Raw genomic sequence first — 15666 nt, 5'->3', positions numbered from 1 at the left:
ATTTGAAATTCAGTCTGGTACCAGACTCAGACATTGCATCAAGAAGCAAGAAGAGAGTGGGACCGAGAAAAAAAAAAAAAAGAATCAAGAGTGCAGAGTAGCTTCCTCCCTCTAATTCAGATGCATTCTAGGAGCTACAGACCCAGAAGCATGTGTGAATACTGAAAGGGGAAATGGACCCTAAAACAAAAGTCTCCATGTTATGATTTTGGCAAAAAGGCAGCAGCAAGGCTTTGAAATAATGTAGGTTTATATTAGCCTTGTTTTAGAATCTCTGCAGGGGTTGCGGTTAATAATAAAACTGATGCTCAGCTAGGTCTTGCCCTGAGTTACATGTTTTATCCCCATATTAGCCAGAGTGCCACCTGACACAAGACTCTCCTAATCAAGGTCTAGGTTGACTAGAGGTGACTGGGCAGGTTTCAGGTTTCTACCCTTTTATGAATCTAGACTAATCCAAGAATGCTCAATTGGATCTACAAACACTGTAAGGATTTGACAGCTGCTGGACTGACAATAAATCAGAGAATTTAATAACATGCTACTTCTGTTTTAGGGTGGATTTCCTTTTGAAAGGCAGTTCATGGCCATGCAGTCTGGGAGAATGCTCCTTGAAGGGACATTTAAAGATCAAAAAGATCCATGTTCTTTTTACGACTGGAATATGGGTCATTACATTTCTAAGCTCCCCAGGAGACACGGGAAGCCTGAAATCAAATAGGGAAGAAATCTATGCTGCACTATTGAGACTCAATCAAGATTTCCCCCCTCCCACCTTGTTCCTCAGTTTACAACTTCTACAGTTTGGGGATGGGCTTGGCTGCCACGGCGAGGCTCTCGATGGCACACTCGTCACTTCCCCTGCGGGTTTGGAAGAAGCCTTCCTTGCCCCAGCCGGTGCCCCAGCTGTTCTTCACAATCCAGTACTTCTGCCCAGTTATGTTGTTGTGGCCATACCCCACCAAAAGCACAGCATGGTTGGTCAGCTCGAAGGGGTTAAAAGCGCTTCTGACAAACGTGTGGTGGTAGATGCCCTCCTGATAGTTCATGAAGTCAGGGTACGCCTGCAGGGGGGGGGGGTTACGACACACTGAGTTGAGTGTCTGCATGAAATCTCTGTCAAGGCTGTTGTAGTTTACTGAAGCTGAACCAGATGTAAAGTATACATGAAAACACTAAACTGACAAAATTAGAGTGAGTATAATTTCTTTGCATTTACTGTGTTCTTTGAAGTCTTCCGTTAAATCAAGCTACACCTATAGAACATTTATGTAAAAGGTCAGATTTACTATGGAACACATTACACATGAAACAGCTTAGAAACCCTTTAACCGATTTAGAAAACATGTGCATGCATATAGGAGCAGCATTTAGGTGTAAAATAGACTGAGTGTGAGATACTGAGCAACTGTTGTGTTTGTACCCACCTGAAATGCCACTGCCATGGGTCCATTCTGGACCAGTTCCAACATCATGGCCTTCTCGCTGCAGCCACCATAAAACCCACCGACGTAGCTGTACTCTGCTGTGTAAAGACGGCTGCAGTTCTGAGGAACGCTGCATGGAGAGTTCTTTCCAATATACGGGAAGCATGACTCATCCACAATGCCAAAATCCTGGATGTACTTCCCAATCAGGTATGGGAACCCACCATCACAACCTTAAGAGGAGAGAAGTTGAGCAGTAAATCCGGTTTGAGCAAAAGCCATGGGATTTTAATTGAGACTTGCCATTGCTGTGGAATTCTTGGAAGTTTGTCTCAACCTTTTTTTTAAGAGTGAAATCTCTGAACTAGTCCAAGATGAAGAAATTCAAAGAGAATTTTCCAGGACTCTTTAAAATAATTAATCAGAGTCAGAAATACCCTAATCAGAGCAGTTATGAAAGGCTTCACTTTCCAAAAACATTGAGTGCTACTTGGTCTGATTAGGCAGAAAGGGGGCCAGAGTTCTCTGCACGGTTCAGCACTTTTCCATTATTGTCATGACTTGCACCAACAGGATCCCAGTCAACTGAGTTAAATCAAATTAGCATTTTCTAATTGTCTAACTGTCCATTTGCCACCTGTATTGACACCTGTTTGGATGTAATGGAAATTGAATCTGCTCGGGAAACCAGATGAATTTTAGACATATCCGATGTTAAGTCCCATATCAATTTCAAAGAAACCTGTTTGAGGGAAAGATGAAGTTCGTTACCTTGGGAATACTGGGAACAGGAGACCACTTGCTGTGGGCTGAAGATGGGCGTCTCACTGTTGTTGGTGAGGATTCGGACGCGAGCCTCCAGCATTCCCATGATGGCAAAGGAGTAGCAGCTGCCACATGATCCTGAAACAGAACACAGAGGTTTACACTTGGGTTAAGAGAAATCACACTGCTGAGCTCGTCATTTTACATTTGTTTGTAACGTAGTAGTACATTAAACAAGTTAAAGAATACTTACTATCAGTCTGTACTCAACTTTTTGCCATGTTCCTAATGTCCAAGATAGTTCTCTGTATGATCGCCATATTGCATGACAATGGAACAAGGCACTGGGAAATTACAGAAGGCCTGAGAGACATACTGTATGCACTGCAATGAATGTGATTTTATATTCAGGGCCTGTTATAAAGACCCTGGTGTCTTACACTATGGATTGGGAACCACATTTGGTTACAGGCTTAATGCTGCAGGAGGGTAGGGGTGGGGGTTAATTGTAATTGTAGTCATGATTTGTCTGGGTGACATGGTGAGAACACAATTTTCATTTGGTCACAAACTTTTTAAAAAGGGAGTTCCCTTTTTAAGAGTGACATCTTATGTAGAGACAGTTCAGTTCTAGAGCTCCACATGCCAGAGTGAAATCTTAATTAATGGCCTAATTGTTGGGCAAATTAATGTCCACCTTTATAATGGCCTTAAAGGATGTAATCAGTACATTCAGTTTCTGAAAGGAAGATTCAGGAGAAAACAGCATGATGGCCAAAAGTTTGTGCTATCTGACCCACAAAAGATTAAAAAAAAGTCAAAGCCATCTCACAGGACTTGTGCTGAAGCATCAATTTTTAAGTGCTGTTACAATGCCATCTACTCCTGCAGCTTCCCATTACAGGTCAAATATCATATTATAGGGTCAAACCTGGGTAGCATGTGATGTTAAAAAAAAAAAAAAAAAAAAAAAAAGGCAATGTTCCTATGCAAGTTCAGCCTAAGACCAGTGAGGTCGCCTTGTAAGCCATCTCAATCTTGTGAGTTTTCATGAACCGAGATGGAAATCCACATGATTCATAGGGTTATGGCAGAATAATAAGCTCCACATACAGTGGCTTTGAGGGGTGCTATTCAAATACTCCAGCCCTCTCCAGATCCTTAAATCCAGCCCTGCAGAGGCCCTCTCAGACACTCCAGCTACTCAGTACGCGTAATCTCTCCACTCACACACTAGGCTGTGTAGAAACACTGGAGGAGAGGAGAAAGCATTACTGAGGCAGACCCTGGACAGCCAAAAGGACAGCAAAGTAGCTGGCGAGCTACTGTTCACTGTCTGCCTTTATTGGCAGCTGCTCAAGTGTAAAGGTGCTGCTTTGTGCGTCATGGATCCAGCAAACTGTTTAGAACATTTGCATCTTTGGTGTTAGTCTTTGTAATCTCTTGTGTAGGTGTACAGATCAAATATTGCATCTCCAAAAAGTCCGCCTTTTCAGGAACTGAGAGAGGCAGAGTAATTTTCTCCACAGACAAATATTACAATGCTTTGGCTGGGTCCCAGGGCCACGACATTTCCTGCATGTCAGTTTATAGTAAGAAACACACTGGACACTACTCAACACACTGCTCAGGACCCTAATGAAATGTCACCTTGGTTTCGGACGGGGCTGATGAAGTTGACACCGTTGACGTCTCTCCAGTCCCAGTGCTCAGGTAGAGCTGCTGCCTTCTTTGCTACGTCATCTGTCACTTGGGCGGGGGAAACACGACTGGGGTATAAGATAAAGAATCATATTCAAGTGCATTTTACTTCAGACAATTGAAATGGTCTGAAAAAGCTCAATTTTATAATAAAAATTTAAAAAAAAACACTAAGAGCTATGGAGATTAAGGTGGGATTGATAGCTACAGAAGTAGTGTTAAAAAAGTACTGAACAAATGAGTTTAGTTTCCGCAGATCTTTGTATGCACTGGTTGGGTCCTCCATTGTTGGTATGTGTACACTGTGTGTACTCAGATTTCTTGGTGGGGTTGAAAACTCTCTGAAACAACATTTAGAGCCCATCACACAAACTCTACACTGAAACTAATACAAATGGTATTTAAAAAGGAGAGTGGTGGATCCTCTTGGAAGAACAGCTGCCATCTTGCCATAAATCAGGGGTATTCAACCGTGAAACATGAGGGCCGGGTGTATGCAGGTTTTCATTCCAATCAAAGACAACAGCAGTTGATTTCACTGATTAGCAAACCTTCAGCCAAAGATGAGGAAGTAATCAGTGAAATCACCCGCTGTAGTCTTTGGTTGGAATGAAAACCTGCATACTTGGCACACAGTTATGTTGAATAAGGGTGCTTTCACACCAGCCTTGTTTAGTCCATTTGAATCTAAGCCCGGAGCATTTACCCCCTTGGTTCGGATGGTTTGGGGTGGTGTGAACACCCTAATCGAAGACTGGTGCGGACCAAACAACCGCTCTCTGGTCCGCCTCAAAGAGGTGGTCTCAGGCCGCTTCCAAGTGAACTGTGGAGCAGTTCATTTCTGGTGAGAATACCATTCGAACCAATTGTGTCTTCTGTTATAAGATTGTCTGATTGCAGAGCATCTTCCTCGAAATGTCCATATTATTAAATTATTTAATACCCGCATTCTTGACAGTTCATATGCGTAATCCTCTAGAGTCTGCCAATCTGGCTCCAAATCAAGACCGACATGAACAGAACCTGACGTTGCTCCATGATGTAAGATATAGTATAGTAAACGAACTATGTATCATTCTCGCATCAGGTGCGAACCAAGGAAGTGGACTATCAGGTGTGAAAGCGCCATCGATATTGGTTTTGGCATCACATTGTCTAAATGCAGTTTCATACACCTCCCCACCTAGTTAACAGCATGGGAAATACTGGTCTAGATACTCACATGGGGATACGAGAGGCAGGCCCTCCAGCTCTGTACAGCAGCTCCTCCAGAGTGTAAGTCTCATGGTCTGGGTTGGAGGCAGCCTTCCAGGAGCTCTGGGCTGAGTTGATCGAATCAACAAAGTCAAGGTTGTTTTTGTATGGACTCGGCGGCGCCGTTGCTAGTAGTGATGCTCCTAGCTTACACATCTCTCTCTCTCTGCAAGCGGGCGAAGGACCCGAAAAGACAACAGCATTCATTGTAAACATTGTAATACAAAGTTGAAATACAGTACGACTACAAGCACAATGAAAGGGAATGCAGCAAGATTCCCCAGGCTGGCGAAATTGGCGCGAAACTATTTCTGCCTCCCGACCCCGAGACATTTGTTCTATCAGAGCGTGTGTTTCAGCGGCCAAACTTACTGTCAACAGGCTGCCCACTGAACTCATCCCTGACCATGTAGATATGGTGTAATTCTTAAATAAATAAGTAGTTTATGGTGCCATTGTTTCCAATACATAAACTGTGGCGCAGCGCCAGAATATCGGCACGGCCATTAATGCCTCTGTAATGTGCCTAATGTGTACATCTTGTCATTTGGCGATGGACAGTCCAGTAGCATTGTACTTAATCTAACAGTCTCCGTTGTGAAAATGAAAAAAAATTATTCCAGTTTTCTCCAAATTTGCATATTTTAGGTATTTGTAAAGAGTAACTTGATGTCCTTGGTTAAAATGAATATATTACCAAAATTACTATACCCTATTCAAATGACTCCTGTTATATTTTCAAATAAGGTAATGAAAGACCTAAATGGCTGGCTAAGCTCCTTTATATGGAATAAGCGTAGACCGAAGCTTAAGATGGATGTATTAAAATTACCTGGTTGTGTTGGGGGATTAGATTTACCAGATATTGGAAAATATCAGCTATGTGCTCATATGAGATATATTTTTGATTGGATTACTAGTGACATTGACTCTATCTGGTTGGATGTTGAAGCCTCTTTGTCAACAGTTCCATTGAGGGATCTATTATTTTTTAAGGATTTTAAAATTATAAAGTAAAATTGTGATAACCCTATCACTCTTAATACAGTTAGAGCATGGCGATTGGTGTCTCGACTTGAGGGAAGGTCAAAATTGACATCAGTGTTTACTCCAATTATAAACAACCCTGATTTTCAGCCTGGATCTACTGATGCTGGTTTTGCACAATGGAGGGATAAAGGCATTAATAGATTGAAAGATCTACTTTCTGAAAATACTGTAATGTCTTTTGAACAAGTAATTGAGAAATATGGTGTTTCCAGGCAAGACTTCTTCCGTTATCTACAGATAAGGCACTACATAATATATAGTACAACGTTAATTAACAATCCCGAATCATCATCTATTGAAAGAATATTATTTCATACAACCAGAAAATTAACAATGAGTCTGTGCTATAAAACCTTATGTTCAGTCTCATCTGTGGGTAAAGAGGGAAGTAAGGGCAAATGGGAGAAAGAGCTATCTATCAAAATTAATAATGAAGATTGGGAAGATATTTGGAGACATGCAAACTCAATTTCAGTTTGTAATCGTAACAGAGCAATACAGCTCAAAATTTTACACAGAATGCATGTGTCGCCTAACCGTAGACACTACTTTAACTCTTCTTTTTCTCCCATGTGCCTTAAATGTAAAACAGATATTGGTACTTTAACCCACTGCTTCTGGTCCTGTTGTAAATTGCAACTATATTGGTCCAATGTGTTAAATGAAATGGAAAAAATATTGGGTTTAGAATTGGAATTGGACCCAGTGTCTTTGATACTGGGCCTTCCAAGCAAGGGTATAAAATCAATTAATAAAAAAAGATTATATTGTATCCTTACCTTTGCGGCAAGGAAAAACATTCTGTTACAGTGGATTAAAGACAAAGTACCAACAGTTAAAGGCTGGCAGAGAGTATTGTTTGATTTAGTACCATTAGAATACCTCACATGTATTTTACATACTAAAATGGACGCTTTCTTTAAAATATGGGAACCATTTCTGAATTATGTAGAGCCAGGTGTGGCTGCTATACTGCTGCAGGGCTTTTCGTGAGCTACTAATTGTACATAACTGTGGTTACTGATTTATTAAGCTGAGCTTTGTTTTGTTTTGATTTGGGTTTTTTTTTTTTTTTAAAAGAGAAAAAAAAACCTTTTTAATCTGAGATTTCTAACACTGCTCAACACTCGGAAAGTTAACATGAGTGCAGTGCAGAGACTTCATTGCATACTCCTCCTGATCACCAGTTGGATTCCATTGGACAAAAGGTAAAGACAAGTAATTAACCCTAAACAAAGTAAATTGTCAACCTGTGGGAAACACAGAGGTCCATTGTTGGGAGTCCGGATTTTATTTTTTAAGTTAATATAAGCCTCAGTTGTTAGATGGCTGTAAATAGAAAAATGTATGTTTATTCTTTGTCTTTATGTTTAGTGTTTACATCCTCTAACTAGAATCTTTTCAAATTTGGCATGGACATTGATGACCCCTAGAGGAAGAACTCTATTAATTTTTATGTGTTTATGATTATTATAACTATTATTAGCGCTATAATTAAAGGTAAAAAAAATATAACGTTTAAAGGGCTGTATCTCCCACACCGTTTGTCCGATTTACATGAAACTTGGTACACATGTCCACCTAACCGTACACTACAAATTTGCCATCAGGACCCTCAAAGTTCACCTGGAAAATTTTGAGATATTTTGAAATATTTGAGAAACATTTTTTTTTCCATATGGATATTGATGACCCCTAGAGGAAGAACTGTATTGATTTTGATATGTTTATGATTATAATAACTATTATTAATTAACTGATTAAATTAATTTCCATGCTATTTGGACCCATATCTCACCAATGATGCATTATATTTTATTGAAATTTGTCAAGAGAATTGCTCAGGCAATTATGGAGATTTGTATGAAGTTTGCACGTTCTGTGATTATTATTAATAAATTAATCAATACATTTTTGTACTGTTACTTTTTATTATTATTATTGTTGTTCTCTTTTGGCTCAATTTGCTAGAGCCATGAAACTTTGCACTATGGTCTAGTATGGTTTCAATTAGACCCACAAGACATATGACCCCCATCGGCCTGATGGTGGTCTGAAAATTGGTCAGCAGCATCTATGGACCAAGCTTTTTAAATTCTGTTTATAGATTGTTGATATCTACTGTAGTTTTGAAGATATTAACTCTTAAAGTTGTGAAGGAGGCGTGGCCTATAAGCTAAATTGTTATAACTTTGTGATGCCCCGAAGAGAAAAACAACAATAAAAAAAGTACCAGTACAAAAATTAAACACATAAACACATCAAAATCAATAGAGTTCTTCCTCTAGGGGTCATCAATGTCCATACCAAATTTGAAAAGATTCTGTTCCAACAGAAAACTGTTCCAACTCGCGTTCACACGAAGGATCTGCGGCGGATGCGGTGGGAGTGATGAATCCATAATATCCCTGAAATGAGTTTCAGGGATAATAATTAGGCCTATACGTTCTGCATAATTATTACGGCTTCTTTTTTTAATCTTGCTTGGTTAATTAACTTGTAGGCGTAAAGACAGGTGGAAAAACACACATTTTCTATTTTCTATTTTCTATGTCCAAAACTGTTTTTTTACATGATGATTAATTGGTTAATTGGTCGTTAACGTGACTGCCGATCGATTAAAGAAATTGATTCAAATGCCCTTCTTCAGGGACACTTCAGTATTAATAAAATGGGTACCAAGGATCAAACCAGCGACCCATTGACAACTTGTCAGCAACACGCTGCTTGCAATCGCCTGGTTTAAATCAAACTTTAACCAAAGAGTCTGGGAAGCTCCTTTTATGTTGCCAGTAACTCAGTCAGGAAGTTCACTGAGCACTGCTTTTTCAAATCAAGCATTTTTGTATTGCCTGTGGATGAGTCCGGTGTTGAGCAATGATTGTACTTTAATCTCAGATTTCTGATGTGAATTCAGTTTGCCAGGCACATTTCCACAGGACATTAGAGGGTGAGGTCTGTTCACATCAAAAAAGGACAAGCAAGAAAAAAAAGGTTAGATTAAAGCAGAGATGCCCAAAGTACATTGTACACTGAAAGGAAGGATCATCAATACAGTCTGCCCTGACATTATGAGTACAAACAAGACACTCTTGTGTGTCACAGTCCACTGATGTCTTGCTTACTCTGTGTTTGTTAGCTTTTGTTTCTCCATTGCACACTTTGGGGATGTACTGTTACTGCTATCAGGCCAAACCCAGGCTAAAATACAGGCTTGTTTTGGGACATTTTCCTGCTCTGTCTTAAACACAGTGGTAATTTTGGAAATTTTCTAAAATGGTACAACATAACTATTAACCTGCCAGTGAGGAGCATGTTGTCCTCTGTTCGGGATGGCAATGGCTCCACTTTCTTGGCAACAAAACAGGCCCAATTGTGTCCCAGGACGTCATGGACCCACCCTGGCAGAGTCTGGTCACAGTAGCTGGTCACCTTACAGCCCTCAGTAGTGTACTGGAAGATGTAAGGACACAATTAGTCATAGTTTGTGTATTTGTAAAAAGAATGTGTGGTGCAAGTAAGGGAAGAAACATGAAGTTGACAAGACTCAACGTTCAGAAAGCAACAGACTACTTGAAGTCAAATTATTCCACAAGGCGAGCTAATTTCATCAGATAATGCAGTACAAGTTTTGAAAATAAATGTAAAGAAAAAGCAACAGAATCTCAAAAAAAAAAGTGAGGAGAAAAGTAGCTGTCAAACATTGAAATGTATAGGAAGAAGACCACACTAATTAGATGCATGGTGTACTACTATTATGACCCCAGTGTCACTAGGGACGTCATCCCTGTCATCTCTGAATTTTTCCAGAACTACTTAAAGGATAACGCTGGTGTTTTTTAATACATTTCTTACCGTCAACAAATCCTATGAAAATAACAAATCAACAATGCGTTTGCCCTACTCCCATTACTTTCTGACTTCCCACGTACCATTTTTAGCCGTCAACCCAGAAGACATTGGCTCCAATTGTAAGCTAAAAACCTTGAAATACAACTCACAAAGACACAGTTTCAATTTTAAAAATCGCTAACTGTTACCACAAAAAGTCAGGCTGTTGTAGTTATTACCAAATCAAATTCAAATGGGAACAAATTTTTCATTAGGCCGGGGACTATTTTCTGTGCTATGGAACTACTTTCCTGAGATCGTGTTTACAGCCGGCTTTATTAAGTTGTTTGAGGAAAAGGTCGGCTGGCCCGGTGCATCGCGATGATGAAATATGCTGCCCAGAGCAACGGCATGGCTCTTTGATGTATTTTAGACTTGTTGGCAAAACAAGATCATTGCTGATTTTGTTATTTTCATAGGATTTGTTGACGGTAATAAATGCATTGAAAAACACCAGCATTACATTATCCTTTAAGGCAGCAACACCATTAGGGCAGTGATGAGTGAGAGGGTGAAAAGTTTGGGGGCTTTCAAATCCTACAAGGAAGAACGGGAAAGGAGAATTATCATAGGCAACAAGAAATAGAAGTAGACTATGAGTCTTCTTGGTCTTCTGGGATTCTCATAAATATTCATTACTGGGGGCAGGTCTTCAGGTCAACATGAGCTGTGATTAATCAGTCCTCAGTGCAGGTAATTGTGCCTGGAAGCCAGACCCCCAGTCTCGCTCACAGACCACAACACTGAGCTCAGCCAGGTCAAGACAATGAGGAAGTTGAACTAGATGTGAATAAGTCATGTGTCACGTGGGTTTTGTAGGCAAGACAGGCCATGACACTTGCTTCTACAAAGCATCATGTGAGTGAAGGGGAAAAACACTAGACAGCATTAGAATAAAAAAAAAAAGGATAAACTAGCCTTGAATGACACAGTTGCTGAATATTGTATGGTTCAAACAAGTTTAGTTTCTGCCTTGTGTAAATGCACTGTGCTCATGCTCTCTCTCACCATTAACTTATCTACTAAGATCTCTATACTCAGCTATACTTACCCTTACGTCACATGAGTGGAGAGGAAAAACTATTCATTTTGAAAGTAAACCTTGAATGCAGCAGCACTCTCAAAAGTAGGTTTTGTTTAACAATGTAACTTGTAACTTGGCACTGAAGTCCACAGCGCAAATTCCTTCCCACGTTTTTTCAAACGCAGTAATTTGCCATTGCTTAGAATGAGGAGTTGAACTGTGACTACACAAACTAGTTTAATGATTAAGCTAGGTAGCCTGATATTCAGACTGAATCGCCATTTCATTTCCACTCCATTATTCAGTCTGACATTGTCTCCATGGTCGTTTTCTGGGTGGAGGCAAGGACGGGTTGATTTTCCCTGAACCAATCAGTAGTGACTGATGTTATTTTCAGTTATTTTCACACTGTTGCTGGGCGTAATTACTAACATTATCAAAAATGTTGGTAGTTTTTGACAAAATATCGTCTTTGAGACAATATATTGGTTAAGGAATGATTCCAACAAATATTATTATGTCGAAGCCAATGAAAAACCGTTGCATGAACGGTTCAAACGAGTGGGCGGGTCGCGATTCAGATGCCTGGAACCAGGCTAAAAGCTAGGCTAATTCATGAAAGATGAGTGGTACCATAATACAATAATTGTCTATAATATAGCTCAAATAGTTGTGGGAATGAGAGTTTCATTAGCCTGCAGCGAGTATTTTCAATCTAGAACAGTGCAAAATGTAACTTCACCAGCCAAAATGTGAAAAAGGTAGCCACAGGCTTTTTCTAGTGATGAAATATAAGTAACTGGGGCAATACCAAGGCAAAATGACATAAGCCAAAAATGAACTTCATGTCGTCCGTGCATCTTTTACCTTGAAGAAAGCAAACCATTTGTAATTGTTGATGACCACTTCAAAGCCCTGGTTGTAGATGAGGGTGAAGAAGCCGCTGTTTCCCAGGTTGTCTTTGGCCGTAGACATTTTCTCCAGGGTCAGCGTCACCGTACGCACACCTGTGGCTGCAGAGAGGAGCAACACAACTAAGCATCAGTGTAAAAGAGGATAACTGAATGCAAGTGATTCACCTATGTACCTCATCTTGTACTAAAACAGCCAGCAGCTTTCAGATAAAATTAAACTGCAGTGCACTGTGTATTTAATTGTGTATTTCAGTACCTAGTTAGACTGATGCAATTTACACCAGTGTTGCCAAAACTGGGGTTCAGAGACCCCCAGGGATCCCTGCAGAATCTGCAGAGTTTTCATTCCAAAAACAGAGTCTTTGGCCCGGATCTACTAAAGGTTTGCGCCAGTGCAAATGGCATTGCGGGTGCTAAAAACCTTGTTTTCTTATCTATTTCTTATCTAAGACAGCGCACAGGGAATTTGCGCCTTAAATCATGGGTTGATCTGGGTGCGCCGTTTTTTGCAGTTTGGTCTAATTGCATTTGTGGGTGTTCCAAGGCTGAGGCGCAATGTAAAGGGAGGGATTTGTGGAAATTGGCAGTGGATGTGATTTATCAAGAGGCGGTGGCCGTAATCATCTGTTTGCGGACGGAATTTAAGACCTAGGGAAAGCATGTCTTGGCCAGGTGTAACATGTCGCAATTCCAGGCGCAGCTCAAAAGCAATTGTGGGTGCAGTTTGTACCACCAGCGCATGGTATTTACTAAAGTAGCGCACGCAAATGAGCGGAGGCGCAGAAAATTAATTAGAATTGCGACTGCGCAAATTTACTAAAGTAGCGCACGCAAATGAGCGGAGGCGCAGAAATTAATTAGAATTGCGACTGCGCAAATATAAGGGACAAATGCGCACAATAGCCCATTAGCGGCAACATAATGATGGGCAAAAGAACTGCAAATGTCTCTCCAGTGGAGCTGGAAGTGTTGGTGGCAGAGAAAACCCCAAAGAGCTGCAGAGAAGAGATGTTTTACCAGCGCGTAAAAAGTCACTCTGGAACGAGATAAAGTGAAGTATGCAGTAGTGCAGTTTGGCACCACAAGCGCGATTTAGCGGAGGTAAAACGCGCTGGTATGATATGAGGAGCTGAGCCAAAATGCTCACCACAAATGAAGCCAAAGAAGAGCCTTAATTCCCTTGGAGGAGCAGCAGGAGAGCCTGACTGATACACAGGTACCAGTGTGTGAGGGATGGAGACCTGGTGAAGGTATGAAGCCGCACACACCTCTCCACTGTCCCGACAGCTGCATTGTTTTCATCAAGGCCGCTCAGATATTGGCTCATAATAAGCGTCAGCAAATCCAGAGAAGAGCGTGCGTTTTCCTTTTTGTATATTTAGGTAATAGTCTGAATATTGAGTGCGCATTCTGCTACTCTGCCAATGACGCTTAAATTGTGTATTTTTAAATCAGCATACTTTAATTATTATATCGAATAGGGATGCCATCTAATGGCTGCATGTCATGATGTGTAGATGACTGTGTCACCTTGATCTTGGAGTCGGTTCAAGAGCCAGTGTCAATGGAGCCATTCTGTGCGCAAAATGATAAGACATGCTTTTCCTGCGTCTTAAATTCCGTGCGCAATCAGCAGCCGTTAACAGCCACCGCTTGATAAATCACGTCCTCTGACAATTTCCATAAAACCCTCCCTTAATTTTCCGCTTCAACCTTGGAACACCCACAAATGCATATGCAATTAAAAAAAAGCAAAAATAGGCGCACCCAGATCAACCCCTGATTTCAGGCGCAAATGCCCAGTGCGCTGTCTTAGTAGATCAGAGAACAAGATTTTAGCACCCGCAATGCCATTTGCACTGGCGCAAACCTTTAGTAGATCCGGGCCCTTCTCGTTTTGCGCACAGGGTGGCTCCACCGAGACTGGCTCTGGAAGAGGAACACCGGTCCGGCTCCAAGATCAAAGTGACACAGTAAAACGCACTCAGTATTCAGAATATTACCTAAATATACAAAAAGGAAAAGTCGCAGGCTCTTCTCTGCATATTCTGACACTTGTTATGAGCCAATGCCTCCGCGACATTGCCTTGATGAAAAAAGCTAAAAACGTGTGCGTAATAACTGTCACGACAGTGGAGAAGTGTGTGCGCGGCTTCTGTAAGTACCTTCACAAGGTCTCCATCCCTCCCCTGGCACCTGCGTCCCACTCAGGCTCTGCTGCACTTGCTCCTCCAAGGGAGTTGAGGCTCCTCTTTGGCTTTAAGCATTTTGCTTCACCTTCTCATATCATACCAAGGCTCTTTACATCCGCTATATCGCGCTTTTGGTGCCCAACTGTATTCACTTTGTTTGTTATGTTGTTCCAGAGTGACTTTTTACGCGCTGGTAATTAACGCATCTCTTCTTTGCTTTGCGTTGGGATTTTCTCTGCCACCAACACTTCCAGCTCCACTGGGGAGAAATTTTCACTTCTTTTGACCATCATTACATTGCCGCAAATAGGTTTTTGTGCGCATTGTTTTGGCCCTAATTAATTGCGTGCCCTACTTTAGGCCTACCTTGCCTACCAATTTCAATTGCTTTACGTGGAATTTCGACATGTTAGTAGATCGGGGCCTTTGGAGTGAAACCCTGCAGACTCTAGGCTCTCCATGGCACACAGTTTCCTATCTCTGCATTATTACTTCATTCAGGATAACTTAACCTGGGAGAGAATGATGACTATTATGATTAGAGGTGTCACTTTCTCTGTTATCTCCCCACCTACAGTATATACACTATTGTCAGTTGGGTGTTCCTGGAACAAAACTTTGGTGGTCTGTGGTGTTCAGTGTCTCTACCTTCACTGGAGCAGTTGACAGTCTTGTCGTGGCCTCCTCTAGACACCTGGAACTCCCATGTCCCCAGCAGCTCCTCATAGGTGCAGTTGGCAGGTGTGTCACCCAGGGACCCCTCTACCCACAGCAACAGCACACACACCAGCACACCACTCACCCTCATCATAGCGACACGCAGCTACACACACAAGAACTACGCAGCTAAGGAAAGGCTTCAAGTCTTCCCGTCGGTCTGTATTTTGTACTACCTGTCCGACTTTAGGTGTAGTTGTGCCCCCTGTCCGCTATTTATACAACCTGCTTGGTGAACATTCTCCAAAGATCATTGCTTCAACCGTCAAGATAGTTCACTTCCTACTCAGGCCTGTGGAAACGCAACAGCATCATGCACATGCGTACAACTACCTACAGTTATATTCTAAACGAATAATCAGCTAGCAGGATAGCCAACGCATCCAGCAGTTAAAGTAGGATGCAAAACAATGGATATTCTGACATTACACCACCTAAGTGCAAAACAGTAGGTCCTGTTAAATGTTTTTATTTATTTAAGCGAAGGCGGAAGTAGGCAAGGGTGAAACCTACCCCTCTCCGGTCCAGTCGTTGCTGTATAAACTCGCCTGCTAACGTGTCAGATAGCTACCGTTAACATTAATGGGCAAAGGCTGTTGCGTCCATGTTTTCCCGAGAAGACGCACTTGAACGCGTTTAGATCGGAGGTCGGTATAGTTCCAACTCGGAACTACCGACCTCCGACTTCCAATGGAATGCAGCATATGACTCGACGTCTTCTTTTGTAATTA

The 15666-nt window shown here is 41.4% G+C and overlaps 1 protein-coding gene across 1 annotated transcript; it reads right to left on the bottom strand.

Annotated features, from left to right (window-relative positions):
* Positions 1 to 525: 525 nt before the first annotated feature.
* On the bottom strand, positions 526 to 15029 carry LOC139659271 (dipeptidyl peptidase 1-like). The gene is made up of 10 exons (XM_071537487.1): positions 14867 to 15029; positions 11980 to 12125; positions 9535 to 9650; positions 7640 to 7685; positions 7357 to 7373; positions 5116 to 5259; positions 3843 to 3961; positions 2199 to 2330; positions 1428 to 1660; positions 526 to 1064 (listed from the first exon to the last, which is right to left on the bottom strand). The coding sequence occupies exons 1-10, from the start codon at positions 15027 to 15029 to the stop codon at positions 798 to 800; spliced, it is 1383 nt and encodes a 460-aa protein (XP_071393588.1). The 3' UTR covers positions 526 to 797.
* Between the last annotated feature and the right edge of the window lie 637 nt (positions 15030 to 15666).

This window comes from Centroberyx affinis, unplaced genomic scaffold (genome assembly GCF_046629955.1).
Source record: "Centroberyx affinis isolate AG114_WGS23_722 - 3 ecotype Tasmania unplaced genomic scaffold, CSIRO-AGI_Caff_v1 ptg003057l_1, whole genome shotgun sequence".
NCBI classification, from domain to species: Eukaryota; Metazoa; Chordata; class Actinopteri; order Beryciformes; family Berycidae; genus Centroberyx; species Centroberyx affinis.
The sequence above is the reverse complement of the archived record's forward strand: the minus strand, read 5'-3'. Positions and strand labels throughout refer to the sequence as shown.